This window comes from Mycteria americana, chromosome 1 (assembly GCF_035582795.1).
Source record: "Mycteria americana isolate JAX WOST 10 ecotype Jacksonville Zoo and Gardens chromosome 1, USCA_MyAme_1.0, whole genome shotgun sequence".
Taxonomy (NCBI): domain Eukaryota; kingdom Metazoa; phylum Chordata; class Aves; order Ciconiiformes; family Ciconiidae; genus Mycteria; species Mycteria americana.
In genome coordinates, this window is record NC_134365.1 from 115657542 (window position 1) to 115682902 (window position 25361).

Below are 25361 nucleotides of genomic sequence, written 5' to 3' on the forward strand. Positions count from 1 at the left end.
AGCTGGGATTGTTTAGCCTGGAGAAAAGGAGGCTGAGGGGAGACCTTATCGCTCTCTACAACTACCTGAAAGGAGGTTGTAGAGAGGTGGGGGTCGGTCTCTTCTCCCAGGTAACTAGTGATAGGACAAGAGGAAATGGCCTCAAGTTGCACCAGGGGGGATTTAGGTTAGATATTAGGAAAAAAATTTTCACTGAAAGGGTTGTCAGGCATTGGAACAGGCTGCCCAGGGAAGTGGTTGAGTCAGAATCCCTGGAGGTATTTAAAAGATGTGTAGATGTGGCACTTAGGGACATGGCTTAGTGGTGGACTTGGCAATGTTAGGTTAATGGTTGGACTCGATGATCTTAAGGGTCTTTTCCAACCTAAATGATTCTATGATAAGTAACAAGACTAGATCCTCTTCTTTATACATAGATACAGATCTATATATCTATATCTCTATCTCTCCAAGATACCAAAGAAAGTTAGAGAGAGATTTATATGGAAGCAATGCTGAACAAAGCAGAAATCCAAGGAAAAAATGTTTTTTTGCCACAGCATAGAAATTCCTGGTGCAGGAGTTTGCAATTGGTACAGAAAAACAAAAACAAAAACAAAAACAAAAACCACCACAGCATGAGAAAGACATTACCGATAATGACAGCATGAATAGAAACAAAAAATTGTGAGTAAAAGATGGCCAGAGCTTGCTTTAGTAATGTCCCAATGGAGATTTTACTTCAAGCAGCAAGTTCATGGCAGCAGGCTTTAGGGTTTAATACCCCAGAGTCAAAAGGAGAAGGAAGGATGTTAGCCTTTCCTCAGCAATAAAAGGTGGACTAAAATAATGTGCAGGTGCAACTTATTTGTAGATGTAGGATTTTTTTTTTTCCTAGTACAAAATATCAGGAGAATCTTATTCTAGTGCCCAAAGCAAAAGGAGACAAGTACTAGTACTGTATTTCAGATTATCAGCATGGATGCTTTAATATTTTTATAGTATTTTATGTCTGAAAATCAGTTCATTCTTTCCTACCCCCAAAACAGTGCAACAAACCTTTACAGATGGTTACTACATCCTATTCCACAAACCTCCAAAAGCTGTTTTACAGTCTCTTTACAGGACAGCATCAAATCATAATTGACAGCAACAAAACAGAACTGCAGAACTCCTTTAGACACAGCTTGTTAGTGTTAAAATATTATCTTGAACAAAAATGCACAGTGTATTATATACTTTCCATTTTAATTGTCAACTACCGTGAAATATAGCTAATAAATAAATCCAGATATAAACAGCTGCAATTAAAATATGGATATTTCATGTTGTTCACAATTTGACATGTAATATTGATAGCGCCAAAGATATTTTTATTTGTCATCAAGCAAAGGATAATAATATCTACAGCCAACAATATTGTCATAAATTCCAGTTCTTTAAGCTACATATTATTCAACACAGTGTGTATAAAAGTCAACATCTTGAAGTCTGTTTGAGGGTTTTAACTAATGAATCCTTCATAACTTATGCACAATTTTTAGAAGTGGAAGAAAAGTAGTACTGCAATGATTTTTATAAGGCACAGACCCAGTTTGTAACAGACCAGAACTGACTTATGTGGATCCAGGCTTCTTTTTGGAACTCACAGCAGGTCACCTCAACATTGAATTTATTCAGTTATATGGATGCATGAGCTAAAGTCATTATGATTGTATCCATACTTTTCAAATTAGTTTTGCGGATATACATTTGGGATTACCATTTCCTGCAGATTTCCTTTTTTTTCCACAGTGGATTTCACCTACATAGCAATTAATTTTATACAGTAACAATGACAAAACAATACTTAGTTTGGAAAATAATTATAAGAACCAAAAAATGCTAATTTGAAGGAGTAAAAGACACCATCTTTTAGGGGTTTTTTTTCCCTATCATTCTCATTCTGTATCTGTCAGATATTGTGTCCCAGACCTAGCCTTTGGTAGGTTGAGAGGAATCCCTAATATTCTTGGGCAAAGATCAAGGAGGAAAGAAATGTTTTGCAAATGGCATATTCACACTGATCTCTGTCAGTCAAATTTCTATAAATTGCTTTCTGCCTACTACAACTGAAAATGCACATATCTGCTTCACATTTATTATCTGGATGAGCCTATCACCAGAAAATATGGAGAGAAAAAAAACCCCTATATAAATCTTGACAAGAGAATGAAAAACTTGTTTAAAATATCCCCCACATTAAAATCAACTCCATAATTCTATGAACATTAGGAAATCTTTAGTCATTCAAAGAGCTATTGTATTAACATTTCAAAAATTAATATCCTGGCCAGATTAAATAATTTATTTCAAGTTCTACTTGTCATTGTACTAATTATTTCCTTTAAATCATGGAGAGCAAAAAGAATACAGGTATAAATGTATCTACATTAAAAAAATACAATGAATTTAACTGAAATTGTATAAACTTTAAAAGAAAGAAGAAAATGTCTGACCTTCCATCTTGTATTTTTTGATAAAGTAATTCAATTTATTATCATTACAGCACTTTTTGGCTTCAGTTACAGCAAGGAGTTGAAGACCACATAACATCTTCCACTAAAGTATAGGAGAGGGAAGAAACAGTAATTTTTGCACATCCTTTCTTTTTGAGCAAGTTCCTTAAAAAGTAGTGAAATTAGAAGACAGAGGAAAAAGAAGTTAAAGTAGTTGAAAGCACACAGCATCCTAGTTTTCAACCTTGTTTAAAAATCTTCACAAAATGTTGTAGTCAAAGGAAAAGGCATTACTGTGTAATGAATTTAATTAATTTTGAATTTCTTAATTAGCAAGAAATCAGACATTTGAAAGTAAAAATATGGTATTTAAAAAATGTTTCAAGAAAAACAGACTAATGTATTAATCCATAACAGATTTATCTCCTCTGTTAAAAAATAGACAAACAACTACCCCCCAACCTATCCCTGGAAAGTTATGATCTCTCTCTCTCTTGAAATCATGACACACAAATTGCCCTGAAATCTTATTCTAAATCAGGCTAATTATGTTTTGATGGACATAACATCCTGCCAGATATTGCCTTCAAAAAGGTGTGTGAGGAGGGCAGTAAAAAATAGCACACCGAAGGCAACCTATGGCTCATTAAAATACCCACCTTCAGCATCTCATAGAGTTGAGGTGACGTACTTTTAATTTGCTGTTGAAACTACAGCCAGTTCAAGAACTTTTTCATGTACTTATGAAAAGCAGAAATCAGTACTGTGATATATAAGCATAACTTATGTCATAGGCAAAAAAATATGAAAATAAAAATATCTATCTGAGTACTGGGAAGATTTTTACTATTCCACCCACTGCAAAGAAGTGTTAACATTTCTTTGGTGCTTTGTTTAACAATTTAGCTTTATTGTCTGTGACTAAGCTGCATTTTCTGCTTTACAAGGGGTGTCTGCTAGTTACTTCATTAAATATTTTCAAATTGCTTTGTGATTTTTACATGAGAAGTGTGATTTTTGAGTAATGCAGTCAAGTGAATAACGTAAGACTTACCTCTGTTCTCACCTCCAGCAGAAATATTTAGAAATGCATTTTTGTTTGCTTTCATCATGGTTTTCAGAAGTAAAGGTTTTCAGGATTGTGAGTATCAGGTGGGCATACAGCAACTGTACAATGTCACAACAGAACACAAAAGCAATGTATTTTTCCAGTTGCTGTCTATTAACAACAGGGTTTACTTAGTTCCATATACATATCTGTATCAGTAATGTATTTTTGCCTCAGTATTTACTTCAAGTCTCTCCGTAGCAGTTCCTTCCATGTTCATTTAATGATCATTTTGTGTGTAACAAATGAATAGAAAAGGTAGAATTCTGAACTTTCTTCATCCTACTGTTAACAAACTTGACAGATGTATCCTTAATACTTTGGCATTCTACCAGTGTTTAAATTCTGAATTTATCTTAGGCAAGGACAAATACGGAATGTGTTAAATAACATGGTTTTAATTCCTCAGTATTCAGCCTTCCTCAAAATTTTAGGCTCATTTCACTCTTTTTGCCACTGTGGACAGATTATTTTCTATTTTTACTTGCAAACATAAAAATTCTAAAATTCTTCAAGTTAGGGTCATATACAGAAGCAAAGTTAAGATCAGCTTGGATATCAGTCCTAAAAAGCCAATAATTTTTCTTAAGGAATTTATGGAGAAAAAAAAACAGTAATAATTTTGTAGCTTCATTTCAAAATAACAAATGCAGAAGATTGCTAAAACAGTACTTTCCCATTTTAGTTGCACAGGGTATGAATGCAAAGAAACCAAGTAATATGTACAGAAACTATAAAAAAACCCCAAGCATAAAGTAAGTACAATCAATGAAGTAAATTACTATAACCAAAGGCCTTATGACTAAGAAAAAGAACACTTTTCTTTCCCAAAGTATTCAGAACTGATCATCTGCAGGAATAGCATATCTCATCTTGTACTTGATCTTGTGTATCCTTAGCATAGGGACATATCAAACGCCAGTGCTTTAGAATTTTATTTCGAAGATGATTAATTGTATTTTAAAAAGTTTCCCTTTATCAGATCATATGATCTCCTTTCCTGACTTCTTTAATGAGCACTACAGTAAGTAAGAATGTTGACATTCGCAGGATAAGTATCAATCAAAAAACTCTGGCAATCTATATCTCTCAGAAATTTTGTTTTAGGATACATGGGCTTAAGGAAAAAGGTTTTTGCTGTGCAGTCTTACTACAAAGAGTCATTTCACACCTATGAACACCTAAAACGTGACAGCAGTTGCAACAGAAGATATTGGACCATTTAAAGAACACAGAGGCCAATCTCTCTCTTCACTGCCTTTGGCAGACTGCTGCCACAGCCCTGACAACCACGCCAGGCTTTATAAAAGGCTTGTTCAGGCAATTGTCAATAAGATGTGGAGAGTCTCACTTCAGCTCATTGCTTCCCAATGCATTCACATTATTGCTACATAAAATTCATGTCCTACTAAACATGAAGACTTTTCTGGTAGCTCACATGAACAGGCTTGATAGATTCTCTCCTGTTTCACGTGAGCCACAGCTTACACCTGATATTCCTGTGAGCAGCGGAGGAAGGAAAAGCTGAAGACTACGGCACAATTTTTTCCCCATAGTTGGAGCAGACTGACAGACACTTGGGCGACCACTTTCTGTGCTACTGCTTTTCCATGAAAATGTGTCTGGATTGAGAAGCCACTTTCCCCAAGCACTGAATGTAATCAAAATTGTTTGGAGAAACAGGCAGAGAAGGAAAAGAAATAGACTTATGAAATGAAAGCAAGAAAAAAGAAATAACTTCTAAATAACTTTTTCCCTTCCTGTATTCCTTTCCTTTGCTTTTCATTAATAAGTTATTTAATTAAACTTGCTCTTTGTTCTCTGCACAGCCATTTTCTTCCTAGGACTCTTCTATGATTAAGATTTACTTCAGACAAGAGGCTAATGAGGCTGGCAGCAATATTACGAGTCTGTGTGGAAATAAGAGAACACACTGCTTCCACCATTGGCCCTGAGTAGACTACATTTCAATACTTGTTTACACAATCACTTGCATTAAGCACTGGAGAAGCTTGGTTCCTTATGTCCATATGAACAAACCTCATCTTCTTGGATATGGAGTAACTCAGTACTCCCCAAAAGAAGAGCTGTCAGGTTCATCCATCACCTGCTGAATTAAAATGCTCAGAAAACAGGGACAAAGTATTAATATAAGGAAGAAAGAACTTTAGGACAAGGTTTTGGTAGGAAGAAGGAGGAAAGGCAGAAACCTGTCCCTGCCTTATATTATTTCAGGCAGAAATAGAGAAAGCCACTCAGGTTATAGAAATATGTCAATCATATAGGCCCAGACTTAGCAAACATCCCTATCTTAAAAAGCCAATAAAACAAGTACTTAACTTGAAGTCAGCTGGGACTTGGTCAGAGCCTTTAAAATAAAATACATGCTTAATTCCCTTATTCTCTTCATAAACTGTGATCGTATTTTTTTAGTTTGCTTGCTCTATAAAGGGTGACACTACAGCAGCATGGACAGCTCCTGAAGTGTGAGATTATCAGTGATGAGTCATATATCGAATTCCTGCAAAGCTATTTTATTGATACTGGTATGCTTAATACGTTCCATAAAGCAGTAGCATTAGGCTTAATTTTTACCATTTTACCATTTTCAACCTAAGATGCTGTTTCACAGATTTAATCTTTGAACATTACACAAAAATCAATCATCTATGTAGTATGTTAAAGGTTACATGTTGTTCCTTGGGTCAGTACAATTCAGTGCTGACAACAATTAAGTAACCATAATGTCTACTTTTTCATTGCCTGTTATTTTTACTAAGTAGCATATTCAGAAGGCATTTATTACATTTAAATTCATTGGCTCAAAATACTCTCTAGAGACTGATCTTTAAAATAATATGCATATTTTCCATGCACGATTGTAAAGAAACACTGCCCTCTTCAGTCAAAAACAGGATTAATCTCCGTAGAGGCAGGCTTTATTTTGGAAAACCAAACTGGATTAGAACAGATTAAAAAGTATTATTTTATATAGAAATAAAAGACTATGTGCTATGTTTAATCAGCATATTTGAAAATGTTCATTTTTGTTTTTTTGTTCTTTCTACCTAATCAGTAAAATTTCTCTATTCCCCAGTTCAGAGACATTTCAGAGCACTTACAAACACAGAGACATATTGCAAGTTTTGTTTAATAAACAAACACATCAAATCCTTCAGTTACTTTCCTGTGTGAGTAGCTTTATATATCACAGCAATTTCACAAATCCAAGTTCTAATTTTTTCTTCTTTAGAGATTTATGTATTGCGATCTCAGATTAATATAGGCACGTGATTTTTTTGGCACCTTTATCCATTTCCCTACATTTTGTAATATTTTGTTTTCTCGGGGCAGAGGAAGAGGCGTACTTAGAATCTTGTGAAAACCTGATAGCTTCAACAACATTCAAAAATGGAGTAATACCAATTTTTCAATAAAAAGCATTATTTCATTTTCAAAACTTGCATCATTATCTTTCATCCGTCCTGCCTTGAATATCCACCGTCTAAACTGTGCCACTAATATCATTAGGTCCTTATATTTAAGACTAACTGATCTGTTAAGATAGTGATAATATCCTTTTTTAAAAACAAACAAACAAAAAATTGGAGACCCCATTCCATCGAAACACATGCAGCATCACATGCCATGAGAAAGGTGTATACAGCTAATGTAATTGGACAGTCTTACTCTTTAAAACTTACCATTCTAGTCTTTCCTTACTCGTGGAATTGCCATACGCTCATATAAAAGCCAGCAGCTCTTCACTACTCTGCTCTGCTCTCTGAAAGAAGAAACTGAAAATACCACTGATAAACTTTCTGAGTTTTGAGGGTATTTTTGCTCTGTTGTTTTCTGCAACTGTTAAAAAAAATTAGCTCTGTAAGAGTAAGAATTGCCTTCACTATTAGAACTCCAGTGAGAAGAAGAATTACCAAGTCACAGTTTTGTCTTTATTTAGGAAGACAAAGCACTACTCCCTCCCCCCAAAAAAACTAACACAGTGGGCCTATTAGTGCATTTCAGTAACAGAGTTATCATCACTGGTCAACACAAGTAGAAAAATCATCCTCACTGCTTTTGCTGAGGACAATAAATAACAAAAATTAGCTTTACACATAAAAAGTCTGTACCCAAGATGCCTCTTAAAAACTATGGGAAAGGCAAGACAATAAGGAAAGATCTACTGAGGTTTCACAAGCATTTATAAACTAAAAGCTAAATCCATTCCAGGGTATTTTGACATATAACTTTATAATTTTCCATAAGGCAATTTCCCCACATTATTGCACTAAGATATTTTTGCTGCAGTTTGTATCCCATTCCTTCAAAGACTTTGAATTTAACTTCACTTAGTAAAGTCTTTGAGACATATCTCTTTGGTTCAAGATATTCTAACAAAGCACCTCACTTTCTCCAAAAGAGTTGTTTTTCATAACCTGTACCTTTCTGCAGATGTGCACAAATATTACTTGCCAACTTCAGGATAAAATTTTAGAAATTTAAACAGAAGATTTCCACAAACACCAAATTCTGTATTGAAACACATTTTAAAATTATACAAAGACATTGTCATTAAAATTTCACAATAAAAATAAACACATTCAATTAAATTTTCAGTAAAGGTCAATATTCATGCTGCAATCATGAATCTGAACACTCTTCCAAACAAAGGTAAGCAAATGAGATTAATTGAGTATCCATTTAAGTGGATCATTTCAGGCTAGTCTAACATCAACCTAGGGAAAAGCCATTTCAAATGTGTTTGGCTTTTAGTATGGGGTTTATTTCCGGAAGTTTTCAACCTACATAAAGTATATTAATAAAGCAACAGAATTTTCCTCCTACATTTTTTTCTCCATATAATTGTACAAAGCTCTATCTTTTGGTTGCTCACAAGCCCCCTGTGAATCACAGATTACAGACTTTCAGAGAACTCTACAGAGAATAAATATAGGACAAAGGATGTCTTATTTTTCTGGTCTTTCTCTCTCTGTTCTCAGCAGGTAGTGGGACTGTATTTTACCTCTTATAGTTTCATACTGGCATCCATTGCTGGATCTAAACACCTTCCCTCCCATTGCATCATAGGACTACAATGTTACAAGGCTATATGAGGCCATGGAAACTAATTTCGGACAGGATATCATATCAGCTCTTCTAAAATTTGTCTCCCATTCATCATGTCCATTAACATAAAAGCTTCATTAACCTGATACTCTAGCAGGACATTTCCTGTTAGCGGCCAGTGAACAAATTATGGCTGACACCTGAATACAGATAACAGCAACACAGTTATTATCCATAACTATACCTTCCACACCAGGCAGAATAGCAGCTGCTTGTTGAAAGTTATGTCTGAAAGGTGCAAATAAAACAAAAGCAGAACCACAGCCTTATGTTTCACCTTAAACACACTGATGAATCACCTAAATAGGGTAAGAGACTGGCTACCATTTCCAAGTTACTGGCTTTCACAGTTTTACCCCCAGTGCTCGTCCCTCCACTAACCCTCACCAGAGGTACAGTTCAAAGCAAACCAGCAAGGTCCTACTGTAACCTCACCAAGAGACCTTCAACTCTTCTACAAAATAGTCTAATGCTTTTAAAGAGAAGAGGCTAGTGTGAAGCTGATTTTAATGCTGAAAATAGTTGCACGTGATGTTTCAAGGTTTCTGAAGTCGAAAACTATAAATATTCCAACCAAAATTCCTGGGGAACAAGGGCCATCTTTCACATAGTGCACATCAGCATTTATAAGCTGCAAAACAGTCTCTAATGTTAATTTTATGAAAAGCTATTCTTTACAACATACTCCTTGAAGAATATATTTGAACCCAGAAGAACCAAAGGAGAAAAACAAAAAATAAAGAATGGGAAAGCATATCAGGGAAAGGAAAAATATATGAATTTTGTTAATGCAAATTTTTTTAGACAAACTTTTATGGATAAGGTTCGTAGAATTGTAATACATGCTAATACTAAGTAATAAAAGAAATGGATTTGAAACAGCCAGAATAAATATGTATATGGTCAGAGAAATAGGGAAAACTAATATTGAAATAGTGAGAGATGACAGCTGCATTTAAATTCGGAAAAGCCTCAGACTCCTCACTGAGAAATTATTTAGATATTTGAGGGACTAGAGAGCATAAAGACTGTCTACAGATATATTTTTTTTTAAAACTGTGCAATGCTTTCAAGTTAAGAAAGCAAGCAAACCAGAATGTGTCCGGCCCCGATCATTTAATCGAATCCTATCCATTGTAGGAAAGGCCAAGAGGAAAAAAAAAAAAGTGCATAAAAGGTAGGTAACAATAAAAACAACAGTACAAGAGATCATGCCCTTGTCAGATTTAATATAATGTCTGCTACAACTTTCAGTAAAGTCGCTCTCCAGTGTGATAAGGTTTAAGACATAATTGAAGTTTTTGTTGTTTCCCCACTCTTAAATGTCAGACTAAGGCAACAGAGACACCTATTTCTAACAAACAGGGAGACTGTAAGGTAGACCTTACAGACCTAACCAGCCAATGTAACAAGGAAGAATTTGCAATTGCAGCCCTTTCTCATAAATAGCATGCCTTTACATAGCATGCCATACAGCACAGTGGCAGCACACAAATCTAAAGTCGCTATTTTTAATAGGTCTCATAAAATTATCGTATCACAAAGATCAGCCTTTTGGTCCATATTAAATATTAACTTACAAAGTTAACTGGACCATTCATGTAAGTTTTCTTACCAACTTGATTGAAGATACTGATACTGATAATCTTTTATAATTACAGATGTTATTCAATTACACCACTTTTCCTAGATTGCCAGAGGACTGCATATTGTTTTCCTCCATTAGAATTTCTAATCCAGAACTACATTTTGGCAAATGTGTACAGCATTGTACTGGGGAAGACTCCTAACCATTGAGAGTAACTAGAATACAAACAGTGAGGCATTTCTTAGTCAAAAATGTGTTGAATAATTTATGAAAATAGTTCTTGGTCTGAAGGTTGTACAAAGTATTTAGTAATTTTAAAATATCCATTTGTCTTGATTTGATCAATGTCTCTATTGCTCAAATGGTTAAATGTGTTCCTTCTATTTAATTTTGCAGTTATAGCTCTTCAAAATGCAAATTATCAATATTTTCTCAGAAAAAAATCAGGTAATGGAAAACCTCTCTACTGACTATCTCAAATTTGATAAAAATATGCATCATGAAATAGCTTGCATATCCTATTCAAACTAGTTATACAGTATTGGACATGTAATACTGAATCTTTTTAAAGAACATGTTTTTATTTTAGAGTATTTCCTTTGGTTTTGCTATCTTACTTCACTACCCTCTCTTTCCCTTACTGTGTCTTTCAAAATCAGTTTTGTAGCAATAACATAGCTAAAGAGAAGGCAACACGTGTCATTTGATTCGGTGCTCAGACAAAATAAAATTAATTCTTGTTTTCTTCACAGTTTGCTGAGAGGCTGTAGTATACAATCCTTACCCTCAGGGAAAGGTGATTAAAGAGTTAACTAGAATAACTGCAAAAAAATAAGCAGTGCATGCACTGCAAATACATATGCAAAACAGCTGAGTTTTTTCCACAAGAAAAAAGCAATTCTCACTCATAGACAATGGCTAAAATTTCAAATTCCAAATCTAAACTTCAAGCTCCCATTGATATAGAAAGGTAGGAAGAAAGCACGTTCCTGATAAGAATGCTTTAAATAAGTTGTTGCAATTTTCTTCATCTATTCTTCATAAATTAAAATTATTTTTATGGCTTATAGAAGCAAAGAAAATCTGACTATGATGTCTTACAATGCACATCGTAGTCAATCAGTCGCAAACCACAGTCTGCACGATTCGCGTTATGTTTGCTTGCTTACAATGTGTTCTTGTAGTAGTTCCACAGAAACAAAACCAGGTTCCACAGAGACAGAATGTAAGTTTTGGGATCCGCTTTGCTTATTACTCAAGTATCTTAGGAAAACATTATGTCCAGTGCTATATCAGATTAGAATATTGCCTATGCTGAGACTTACCAGAGTTAGGCCTAAATTTTAATTTGAAATGTTCCTGACCAAGAACTTAACCGAATGATCATGGCCAAGCAGACTCAACATTTATGAAATACTTTCTATTGGATAACGTCTTCATAAGAGGGCCACGAAAATGATCCGAGGGCTGGAGCACCTCTCCTACAAGGACAGGCTGAGAGAGTTGGGGTTGTTCAGCCTGGAGAAGAGAAGGCTGCAGGGAGACCTTATAGCAGCCTTCCAGTACTTAAAGGGGGCCTATAGGAAAGATGGGGACAGACTATTTAGCAAGGCCTGTTGTGACAGTACAAGGAGCAATGGTTTTAAACTAAGGGAGGGCAGATTTAGACTGGATTTAAGAAGTTTTTTACAGTGAGGGTGGTGAGGCACTGGAACAGGCTGCCCAGAGAGGTAGTGGAGGCCCCATCCCTGGAAACATTCAAGGTCAGGTTGGATGGGGCTCCGAGCAACCTGATCTAGTTAAAGATGTCCCTGCTTTTGCGGGGGGTTGGACTAGATGGCCTGTAAAGGTCCCCTCCAATCCAAAGCATTCTATGATTCTAAGACTGCCCCTGTCTTTGGTGATTAGGTCTTTCCTGCTCAGAAAACTTGCACAGCTCCCCACAGGGTAGAGGACCACAGCAGCAGGGTAAAATGTCCTTGATGCTCCCATCTGGAAGTGGCCTTTTCCTGGTAACCCAGTGAAACTGTGTTACTCAAGCAGCAAGAAAATTTCCTGTACTACAATTTCATAAACAAACAGGCAGCTTGGGAAAAGGAAGAGCTTCTTTCTACCTCTTGTGCCATGAAGGGTTGGCCGTAAAGGCTGTCTACTGTATTCAAAGCATCCTCCTGTCAAAGGATGATGAATGATGATAAAAAGAAAAAATTTAAGCCTTGCCTTAGGTATGATTATGTGCCCTCCATTTCCCTTGTCAAGGGGGTTTTATTCTCACCAAGCTGCCTTTTAGAATATCACAATTAGGTTTTAAAGCAATTTGTATGCGAAAGTTGAAAATATTACTTCAAATTAACTTCCAGAGGCACTGTGGTGCAATCAACAGGGTGCTAGATTGGGAAACAGGGACCAGTTTAATTCTGGTTTTGCTACTGGCCTCATGGGTAACCTTGAGCAAGACACTTCACATCTGTGTGCTCCTCTTAATCTTTTAATCTATTTAAATTGTGAGGTCTTGGGAAGGGTATTGTCCCTTACTTTGTGTTTGTATGGTATGTAGCACAGTAGGACATGGTGTAATATGCTGCTGCTGTAATTCATAAAACTAAACAGCTAATACAAAAAAGCAAATAGGGCTAAGAGAGCATACAGAGTTTCACAATTACTAAGGACAGAACCGGACACAAAGGACTATTAGGTTTTATTATGCAATGAGATTCAGACCAGACATTTTATAGGCAAAATTAAACCCATCTGCAAATTAATTTACAAACATTCAGTCTTCTTATTACCATATTATTAAAACAAAAACCCAACAACTAGAAAGCAGTGTGATGTCTGTCCCCTCCCCTTTTAAGTTTATTTTCTAAGATAACAAACCAGAAGATTCCTTTTTCCTCCTGGCTCAGCCATCAGCCTTGAAAAGTCAGTCTGGGACCTGAAAATCAAATTAGTTCGTTCTGTCTAAAACATGATCAATACAAGTAATGACTGCACTTTCACCACACCTGACATGCAGTCTACTACTGATAATCATGCATGAGCTAGAAAATAAACTAGGGATCCTACCATAACAACCCTGTACCACTCATAGCAAAAATTGATAAAAGAACTGATAGAGAGGACCCAATTATTCCTTTGCATGCACACATTGCTATCTGCAAGGGTATCCAAGGAGAGCTGTTGGCCCATATGACAGAAATATATTGACAGTGAGAGGCTGCCAATTTTTATATATAGGCAAGTCACTTTTCTGACACATCCACAGTTAAAATTAGCATGCACAATGCCATATAACATAGGTTGAATGTAAATTATTGCAAAGAAGTCCCTCAGGTTAGGCTTGCTTTAAGCAGAAAGCATGCAAATCATTCTCAACATACTTTCAAGTCTAACTGCTTAATAGCAAGTATGAAACCACACTATGAAATAGAGTAGCCAACAGAACCTGTGAAACTGTATGAATGCATTTACTAACAGATTTTCTATTTTGATATTATTTCATCAGTATACTGAAATGTTGCCGATTCATTCAATGCTGCAGTCTTACCTAGAATATCTGTTCTTACCAAAGACAATGGGTATTTCCGCTCAATTTGTAACAAAACCAAAGATGGGCTTATCTGAATAAATTGAATGGTAGTGCTAAATAAAAAGGTACTTACTGAAAAGAAAGCACAGAAAGGATAAAAATTAACACATTCCAAGAACACAAAATCCATTTCTGGCAATCTCAGTTTTAAATTGCTAACAAAACAAATTTTACATATATATTCTTTCTGAAGCGATGCCATAAATCATTAACTGCAAGTCAAACAGGTTGGTCCCTGACACTGTTTATTAAATATATAAAACTTTTTTTTTAAATGCAGAATAAGTTGGAGGCTTATTTGAATTACTACCTTTTAAAATGCTAAGGAATATGTTTCTCATACTCTTCTGAATATCTTCTTACGAATACAGCTTTTTAAACTTTCTAGGGAGGGTCTGTCTCGTCCCACTCGGTGGGTTGCGAGAGGGGCGAATCTTTTCGATTCCCCGACTGTTTGAGTACCGACAAAAGCCGATCTCTGCTCGGCAGAGCCGCGTGGTCGGCAGAGTCACGACAGTGACCCAGAGGAACGGGCTGGCCAGCAACTTTATTAACTGGCGAATTCCACAAACGGACAAACTTAACGAACTGGCGAGTTTAACGAACGAACGAAAGCGATTTGGCAATGGAGCTATTTTCCGGGCAACCCGATCCCAAACTTGCATATATATATTGGAAAAGCAGAGGAAGAGAGAAGCAAGAAAAGGAAAGGAGAAGAGAGGAGGAAAGAGAAAGAAAAAGTATCACCGCCCTTGGATCCCACGATGACAGACGTAACAATCCTCCAGGGGTGGGCGTGCGCGTGCTTCCTGGGGGGGGCGGGGGGGGGGGGTGGCAAGCCTTTTATTGGCTAATCCCCGCCTCCAGGCACGCCCCTTCAGGACTTACATGGTTCTTGTTCTAGAAAGTTCTCCATCTTCTGCGCAGGCGCTGGGGGAGGGGGGTGGTCGCGAGGGGTCTCTCGGGCAGTCGCAAGCCCCTTCCTCAGATCAGCTCTGTGTGACCTCTGGCCGTACGGGGTCAGGTCCGGCAGAACCCGGAACCGCGCCTCCTCCGATGCGCTCTCCCCGTCCCGCTCTCCCCCACCCCGTGCACGCCGACCTGCCGTCGCCATGCAGATAGCGCCTCAAGTCTCCACAATGTTTGAGACATTAACTCTTTCAGTCTCTCACAGGGTCATATGGAAACAGCACTCAAACAGGCAGTTTCTAGATACCACGGCAACATCTGCCAGCTCAGTTTTGTTCTGTGCCAGTCTCATCTCCTGACTCCTTACTTGGGTGAACCAAGTTCTTTGAAGAGGGGAGAGACAGGGAATTAAAAGTGACCAACAAAATGACATAGAGAAACACTTCGGCATACAAACGCTGAGTATGGAAGCAAGCTGCTATTCCTCTGAGAATCTGTAGGATGATCCTATTGCCCTCGATTCTTCTGTCAGAATTTGTCCCTTACTTCCCACTTAGAGTTTGAATACAGTTTTTCTAAGGTTTAAATATTTCATTAAATAAACAACTCAGCATAAAAACTACAGCTATGTCACATTTCCTTTCTAGTTAGACATAGAATAGACATAGAATGGTCGAGGTTGGAAGGGAGCTCTGGAGGTCCTCTGGTCCAAGCATCCTGCTCAAGCAGGGCCACCTAGTGCCTAGAGTTGCCCAAAACAATGTCCAGATGGCTTTTGAGTATCTCCAAGGATGGAGACTCCACAACTTCCCTGCGCAACCTGTCCCAGTGCTCAGTCACCCTCACAGTAAAAAAGTTTCTCCTTATGCTCAGACAGAGCCTCCTGTGTTTCTGTTTGTGCCTAGTGTCTCTTGTCCTGTCACTGGGCACCACTGAAAAGAGCCTGGCTCTGTCCTCTTTGCACCCTCCCTTCAGGTATTTATATACATTGATAAGATATCCCCCCCAAGCATTCCCTTCTCTAGGCTAAACAGTTCCAGCTCTCTCAGCCTTTCCTCATAGGTGAGATGCTCCAGTCCTTTAATCATCTCTGGCCTGTTACTGGACTCTTTCCAGTATGCCCATGTCTGTCTTGTACTGGGAAGCCCAGAACTGGACACAGCACACCAGGCGTGGGCTCACCAGTGCTGAGTAGAGGGGAAGGATCACCTGCCTCCACCTGCTGGCAACACTCCTCCTAATGCAGCCCAGGATACCATTAGCCTTCTTTGCAGCAAGGGCACATTGCTGGCTCATTTTCAGCCTGGTGCCCACCAGGAATTCCAGCTCCTTTGCTGCAAAGCTGCTTTTCAGCCAGTCGGCCCCCAGCGTATACTGGTGCATGGAGCAGTTCTTTGTTGTAGAGTAAACTAAGCATTTTAAGACTTTTGTCATACATGGAAGTAGTGCTCTGAATTTCCTAAAGATCTGATCTTAAACCAGGTAAGTTCTCTCTTTCAAATGTAACAGAATTTTCCTGAATAGTATAAAAATATTGCTGGTATCTACCTGATGACAAAGATGAGCAAGATTTGACAGCCAGAAGTAGAAAACCTCATAATAATCACACCTCTATGAGATCCGAAGTGTAATTTTCTCTGGGAAAGGTAACTTACTAGCTTCAGTGTGTTGGATATTTCAGGGGTTGACATGTATTAGAGTTTTAAAATCCTTTTAGAGTTTCTAAAACTAATACCTACTATTCCATTACTGCCACTAGACAACCGATTCTAGGTGTTGTTTTTACATAGCTTTAATTGTTTGAAACTGTAAGTTTCTTTCTTTCTTTCTTTCCTCTGAGTTTCACATTTAACCACATTCAGCTTCCTTCAGCTTCCCCATCACCGTGACTTTCTGGAACATATACAGTTGTTTAATGAAAGCAAGATTTGTTTTTTAAACCAAACAAAAGTATTTTTTACTGGTGGGGTCTTGCCCAAAGAGACAAAAAAGAAGCACAGTTTTAGCTTGCTTACGTGACTACTTTTGTGATTTTATCCACTCTTGAAATGTAACTGTTCCAAGGTATTAATGCTAGACTGCTAAACTGTTCTCAAGTAATCCTACTTTCTCACTGTAGGTATCTCTCAAGTTAAAATAAGAGTATTTTTTACAAATATTATTTGTAAAAAATTTGTATTTACAAAATACAAAATACAAATTTTATTTATAAAATTTATATTACAAAACTATTATTTGTAATAGTTTTGGCCCCAAATACTCTACTTTCTGTAAGTTCTACAAGTATAAATAATGTATATTTGCAAAAAAACACCACCTTACAGGAAGAGTTCTAAAATACATTTTTCAGCAAGGAAACAACATCACCTCTGTGTAGAAGCACTACAGCAAATCCTATATTTCTATACTGTAAATTCATCAAGTGTAAGTACACTAAGGTCTTGCAAATAATCCTTTTGGATGAAATTCTGATCTTATTAAAGTTAACCAATTTTTTCCTCAGTGAAGCTCAGATTTCACACATTGACTGCATGGGCTTTATTTATTACAGTGGATTTATGCATGTACAAAATAGTTCTGAAGATCAGGCCATTAAGCAAGGATATACTATAACCTATTCAATTATTCAAGCTAGAAATTGATTCTGGTGCAACACTGTCAGCTTGTCTCTATTTTACATCAGGTAATTCAACTCGTGCAGGATAAGTATGAAATTCAAAGGAAAACAAACTCTCGGTTTAAACTGCAGTGATTTCAGATGTTCTAAGAACAGTGAGCACAAACAGTTTTCAGGTATTAGAAGTGCTGTTAACCTGCAGCATTCGAGCAGAATCCTAAGAAAAATCCCACAAAAACATATTCATAGTAGAAAAATAATTTATTATTTCTACTAAATGTTATATTCCTGAACTCAGGCTGGATTTTGAATTGAAAATAGTACAATAGCACTAAATATTTTACTTTTGATAGGTAAATAATGGGCACATCTTCAAACAAAAACCTCCTTCAAAATACAAAAAAAAGGCAAAAAAAGAAAGCTACTGTTTACGATAATAAAACAATTTTGCAAACCCAAAAAGATTCCAAAAAAGCTTGGGTAAACTTCAGACCAACATCTGATCAGCTGGGTGCCTATGTACTCTGAAGCATTTGACCTTTTGCCTGTCATTAGTTTATACCATCTTCCCTCACCATGGGAAACAGCAAGGTGCCTATAAAAATTTCCATCAGCAGCACTGAAGTCATTCCCTCCCCATGTGATTTCTCTGATTTAATGGCCATGGAAAGTTCCATAAGGTCATTAAACCCCTGTAGTTTCTAGCATCCTTCAAATACCACAGAAACCAAGATTCTATGGACCAGTAAAATACTTACCCATTATCCTCAACTTCTCTGCTACTCATGTCTTGCTTTTGACATTGCTAGGATGACAGACAATATTTTTCCTGCCCAAAATCACCTTTTTGTACTTGTCCCTGAAAGTTTTATGAAGTCATCCATTATGATCATCTCATACTAGGGAAAAAGAACTGACTCAGTTAATGTGATTAGGGTCATGAAACATCTGCAAAACGCTCACATTATTCCCACTTCATGTTCAGAATTACAGCTGCTTAATTTTCTAACAAGAAATGGCAGGGAGTGTTATTTGGTTGTTTTTACTACTATTGCCTATTCTGTGGAGACTATATAAACTTCAAAATGAACAACTATGCAATAAAATAGCAAGTCCAGTTCTTTTTATAGGAAGACCTATATAGGAGAACTTTGTTCAGACTAAAAACACTTGAAAACACTTAAAACTCTTCTAGATGGAGCATAATTCCACTTGTTATATAGGAACAACATGTAACAGGTAAAACTGTACAACTTCTTCCCATCACTCCTTCCACAAGGAGAATCTCATACAGCTAATGTGAAATATTTTCAAGACATTTATAATTGGAAATTCTCTAGAACTAATAGAATCATTTCCCTTAGCTACACTGTATTTATTTTCTTTTAGGTGAGACTGCAGAAATCTAGAAATCGTAAGATGGAGCTCTATATGAAATTTCAGGAATATATATTCACACAGATAAAAATATGTAAATAAGATATGTATGTGCACACACAAATTTTCCTTTTCATAGGCATGGACAATGCATATGTTTCGTGTGCAGTTGTTTGTAAAAGTGCTACTGACATAAGAGTACTGGACAAATTCAGTATCTGCTGGCAGGTATATTCGTATAGGGGACCCTGCAGCAACAGCAGGCTCCAAAAGCATTTTGCTCAGCATTGTAGTGCTGAACATTATTTATAAGAATACATGCAGCAAAAATGCCACAACTTTCAAATATAAACTATAATCCTTCCTTTTTAAAGTGATCTTCAGCTGCCAAACTTGAATGTAAATCATCTAATAAATTTCAAAATGTTAGGCATATTAATAACTGAAAAGGCAAAGACGTAACTTAATTCATATAAACCATACTGCAGGTGCGAAGATGAGATGAGCCTTGAGCCTTGTAAAATAGTACTTTGTCAGTTATCCCTCTGATAACATTACTACAGGAAGCATGTGGGTTTGCTTTAATAAAAAAAACAACAGCCATAAATTATCATTCTTTTATTACTAAAAATTCAAGCAGTTGTCTTACTTCAAGAAAGAACAAAAATATAAGATGACCCAAAGATATTTTAAAAGATAATCTTTAAAAATGAGTAAAAAACCTTGTGTTACTGTTGCTACTTTGTACTGGACACTTTTTTCTTCTGTAACACAGGACCCTTGCCCTTGCCTCATCTTTCAGAAAATACAACACTCTTGTTGTGTGCTTGGATGAACAGCTCCTTGGGGAACCCCCCCAGCATGTGCAGTCGAAAGGGAGGTTGGAGGCAGAGCAGCACTTCTGATGCTTCTCCCATCTCCCCACGGTCTCCTCCACTGCCTCAAGCAAATGCAAGCAAAGACTAAAGTCATTGTTTGAAAATCTTTACTACAGCACAGATTTGAAAATTTGCATTCATAGCAGAAGTTCCTCTACCTAGGAAGAAAAGCCCTAGAATAATTATCGGAGAAAGACAAATGAAACAGAACACAGGTCTATATACTCTACAAATATTCTAACAAACCAATCGTTTGGTATTTCCATGCCAAAATGGGAAGTGGAAATCTATGTTTTGGCTTTTTTTTTTTAATAGGCCCCAAGATGTATTCAAATATTTGATTGCACTGAATGCAAGTGTCTTTAACATGGTAGAAAAAGTGAGAGAAAACATTGTCTTTTCATTCCTTCATTACACCATGTTAGAGTCCAATTCTCTCTGACCAGGTTCTTTGAGATATTCCATCTGTGGAGGGTGTAACATTTAATATCAAATTTACTTATTTGAAGATATTTGATGTTACATGGGATTTCTGATTTAGCAGAGAGATGCAAAATATACTGAAAACACAATACAAATATACATTACACACAGCAAAACACAGCAATTCCAGTACACAATTCAACCACAATACTGTTGGAAAATAAGTGAGGAAAATGTAAAGAATAAAGTTCAAAGGGTCAACCAAGAATGGCGACCATTCATGACTGCTTCTTAATGCTACATTGGTGTTAAGAGGTTTATTCCCAATTTAGTGACAGTTCTGGCAACCCACATGGGACACTGTTTCTGAATCTCGATGGATCTCCAGGATCACAGGACCTCCAGCCGGCACTGAGGGGTTCTCAGGGAGAACCTCCGATCCTCGGACCGAAGAGCTCTGAGCAAGACCCCTGGGAAGGTAATTGGAAGGTAATGGAATGCTTTTTAATTCTTTAATTTTCTTTAAAATGGTGGTTGCCTGCCTGTAAGATGCAGCGAAAGCCCTGCAGGGTTGGGCTATAAAGGTACCTAAGGTAAGGAATCGATCCTATTGAACAAAAGTTCATAGGACACCCAGGTTTGGAATCTGAAATAGGATTTGGGAATCAATTAAAACCTCTGGAGGAAGAGGTGGGTTAGAGTCCCATTGAAAAAAAGGGTATAAGGGGTGTGAGTCCCCAAGGTTTTGTTAAAGGGTATAAGGTGTTCGAGTCCCCAGTGTTTTGTTAAGTTGTATTTTTGTGTTTTGTGTTGTCATTGTCTTTGTGTTTTTGTAAGTCATTGTCTTTGTGGTTTTGTATTTGCTCTTTGTACTATTTTATAATGGGTGATAAGCCTTCGGCAGAAGCGGGGACTTTGAAAAGATCTCCCCTAGGTTGTATATTGAAATATTGGGGAAAAGTGGGGGGGACACCCTCTCACTCAAAACCAGCTTTAAGTATTGTAATAATTGGTGGCCAATGTATATTCTTGAAGATCAGAAAAAATGGCCAAAGAACAGAATGCTAAGATATAACACTACATTACAATTGACGTTACTTTGCAGGCAGGAGGGTAAATGGGATGAGGTACCTTATGTAGATTTATTTTTTACTTTGAGAAATCATCTGGAGTGGCAACAACAGTGTGGGATGATCCCACAAGATTCTATGGTATTGACTTTGGAAAAACAGGGAAGGAATAGGAGTTTAAAATGATGTTGCTCTGCCTGTAGCATTGGGAAAAGGTGTTTAAAGTGCAGACAAGAAGAAGATTATTTGGAATTTATGGTAGCTCCTCACCAAAGGCTTGGAGAAAATCCTGACTGGAATGATTTACAGGTAATATTAGATACATTGCTGGATGGCACTGAAAAGAAGATGGTATTAAATACTGGTCAGGAACAGGTAGAAGGGGCACATGCTAACGGGGATTTGTAGGGAACGTTAGATGAAAATTTTCCTGCCACAGACCCAGAGTGGGATCCCAATCAGCCAGGACCCTGGGGGCTTTTAACAAGGTATCAGAGATGGATACTGTGTGGCATAAGGCACGCTATGCCAAAAGCAATTAATTGGTCTAAACTATATAGGATTAAACAAGAACCAAACGAATCTCCATCCACCTTCATGGAGCGGTTAAAGGTCACTGCCAGGAAATATACTAATTTAGACCCCGAAAAGCCAAAGAGGCTGTTTAATTGGCTTCTATCTTTTTGGCACGATCGGCCCCGGATATCAGAAACAAACTTCAAAAATTAGAAGGGGCAGACTCAAGGGATTTGGGAAAAATGCTAGAGGTGGCGTGGATGGTTTTTAACAACAGGGAAAAAGAAAAGGAAATGCAGCAGGCTCAAAGGGGAAATCTGAGGGAGGGGAGTCTGCTGCTTTAACAGGGACTCTTGAGGAGCTTATAGAGGAAGGGGAGGCACAGGAAAGGGTTATCGAGGAAGGGGAAGAGATGGGGGAGTGGGAAAACCACCTCCTTTTGTACAGCCCCATCTTGCGGTAGATCAATGTGCAATCTGCAAAGAAAGGAGACACTGGAAAAAGGAATGTCCTCAAGTGGGAACCTGGACCCAGCCCTGCAAGCCATCAAACTAATGACATTGAATGATGAATCCTGAGGAGGACCGCGGGAATCAACCCCAGCTGAACCCCTGGTTACACTGAGGCTGAGGAACAATGAGATAGAATTCTTAGTTGATACAGGAGCCACTTATTCTGTACTTAATACTTGCAAGGGAAGTTTTAGTCATGAAACTGTAAGTGTTGTTGGTGCTACAGGGAAGCGGGAAAAACCGCCCTTTTTGCAACCTTTAAAACTGAAGTTAAGGAAACAATGGATGACTCATCAGTTTTTGTATATGCCTGAATGCCCAATACCCTTGATGGGAAGGGATTTATTGAGCAAATTAGATGCACAGATAACCTTTAAGAAGGGAGAGGTACAACTACTAATACCTGAATCAAAAGCTGTGGAAGCAACAATTTTTATGTTATAGAACACACCAAAACCAAAGGAAGAAATTGCTGCAGAAGTGGAGGATGCAGTAACACCCTTGGTATGGGTGAGTGGAATTCCAGGTCGGTCTAAATTGGCGGAATCAGTAAAAGTTGTTCTAAAACCTGGAACTAAACCAGTAAGACAAAAACAGTATCCCATTAAGTGGGAAGCTAGAAAGGGGTTGGAAGAATTAATGAGGAAATTTTTGAATTATGGATTGTTGATAGACTGTGAATCGGAATACAACACTCCAATATTACCAGTGAAAAAGCAGGATAGTAAGGAATATAGATTAGTTCAGGACTTAAGAGCCGTGAAACAGATTGTTCAAGATATTTACCCAGTAGTAGCTAACCCATACACCTTACTGGCATCCTTGAAGGAAGAGCATAAGTGGTTTACTGTACTCGATCTCAAGGATGCTTTCTTCTGCATACCTCTAGACAAAGACAGTCAGGTGATATTTGCCTTCAAATGGGAAAGTCCCATCACTGGACGAAAAACACAGCTTACCTGGACGGTGCTTCCTCAAGGGTTTAAGAATAGTCCTACAATATTTGGGAACCAGCTGGCAAAGGAGCTGGAATTATGGAAAAAGGAAAACTCTGAGGGAACAATACTGCAGTATGTAGAGGGAACAATACTGCAGTATGTAGGTGACATTCTGTTGGCTGCAGAGACTCAGGGAGAATGTCTACAGATTACTATAAGCTTGATGAATTTCTTAGGGCAAGGAGGATATTGGGTATCAAAGAATAAAGCACAAGTAGGAAAAGAGACTGTGATATATTTAGGTTTTGAAATTTCAAAAGGACAGCGGAGACTGGGAGCTGATAGGAAAGAAGCAATCTGCCAAACTCTAGAACCAAGTACAAGAACTAAGGGTGTTTTTGGGTATGGTCAGATGGTGCAGACTGTAGATTCTCAACTATAGACTATTGGTAAAACTCCTTTATGAAGCTTTGAAGGGGTCAAAAGAGAATCACCTACTATGGGCCCCTGAATGCCAAGTAGCCTTTAAAAATTTAAAAAGGGCTTTAATGTCCTGCATTGGGACTGCCCGATTTGTCCAAACCTCTTGAGCTATTCATATATGAATGACAACATCTTGCCCTGGGCATGTTGACTCAAAGACTAGGAGCATTGAGGAGAGCCGTGGGATATTCCTCCAAACAAGTGGACAATGTGAGTAAGGGATGACCAGGATGTTTGCATGCTGTAGCTGCAACTGTTCTTTTAATTCAAGAAGCTAGAAAATTAACAATAGGACAAAGAATTATTGTGTATATTCCGCATATAGTAATTTCTGTTCTAGAACAAAACAGGGGACACTGGCTGTCTCCAAGCACTATGCTTAAATATCAAGTCATCTTGTTGGAACAGGACGATGTAGAACTTAAAACCACCACAGCAATCAACCCAGCAATGTTTTTGAATTCAGAAGTGAGGGATTCTGAACCCTTGCACCATGATTGTCTGCAGACCATCAAGCACGTATATGCAATTAGACAGGATCTAAGAGATGAACCGTTAACTAACCCTGATTTGGAGCTGTTTACAGATGGTAGCAGCTTCATACGAGATGGAAAAAGGATGGCTGGATATGCAGTGGTCACAACTACAGAGGTGATAGAAGCTGGGGCCCTACCCATTAATACATCAACCCAAAAGGCTGAATTAGTGGCATTGAGACAAGCCCTGAAGGTAGCAGAAGGCAAAAAGGTAAATATATGGACTGATTCAAAGTACGCATTTGGAATAGTCCATGCACATGGGGCTATCTGGAAAGAAAGAGGATAGTTGTCAGCTCAAGGATCACCTATCAAATACAAGGAAGAAATTCTCCAACTTCTACAGGATATTCAAAGACCTAAGGAAGTGGCAGTAATGCACTGCAAAGCGCATCAATTTGGACAAACCGCAGTAAATGTGGGTAATTGATTGGCTGATAAAACTGCTAAAGAGGTGGCTGAACAAAGCATCCTTGCATTGGTACCAGTAAAACAGATCAAGCTCCCAACTCTAAAACCTAATTGTGGTGAGTTAAATCAACAATTGGCATCACTGTTAAAAGCAACCATAAATGAAGAGCGTTGGTTAGTAACTCCTACAAAACAAGTCATTGTCACATCACAGGTAATGACTGAGATTGTAAAAGAGAGATGAGGAACACATTGGGGTAGCAAGGCTATGATTTCTAGTCTTCAAGATTCGATTTTATGTGTAGGGATTACAGGAATAGTAAAGTCTGTAACAGCAAATGCCCCAAAAATAGGTCTGCATGACTTGAACATACAATTACAAGCTACTTCAAGAATGACCCTTCAGAATCGCCTTGCTTTAGATCTCTTATTACTACATGAACGTCGTGTTTGTGGCTATTTGAATTTGAATGATGATAAATGTTGTATATGTATCCCAAATGTAACCAGATGTTACTAAATTAATTAGTTTGTTCTTTTGTAACTAAGCAATATAGAGATAGGAGCAGGTAGACAATACTTTAATATTGTGTTTGTACACCTATGGCTATGGATATGCTACTATGCCCAAAGACAATTGGATGAGGAGTAGTACGGTCATGCTGCTATGTTCCCAGTACAGCCCCAGCCCATCTTGACAAGGAGTCGAGGGTAGTTAGAATAATTGATTTGTGTTAAGGGTGCCAAATCATTGTTAGGGACCATGCACCATGAAGAAGAGAAGCAAGTTACATAAGCA

At 37.6% G+C, this 25361-nt stretch overlaps 1 protein-coding gene across 1 annotated transcript; it reads left to right on the top strand.

Annotated features, from left to right (window-relative positions):
• Positions 1-11217: 11217 nt before the first annotated feature.
• LOC142406141 (uncharacterized) lies at positions 11218-24806 on the top strand. Its single transcript, XM_075494708.1, is given in 4 exon segments — positions 11218-11273; positions 20429-20574; positions 22721-23509; positions 23956-24806. Coding segments are annotated over 4 exon segments (1842 nt in total).
• Positions 24807-25361: the final 555 nt, after the last annotated feature.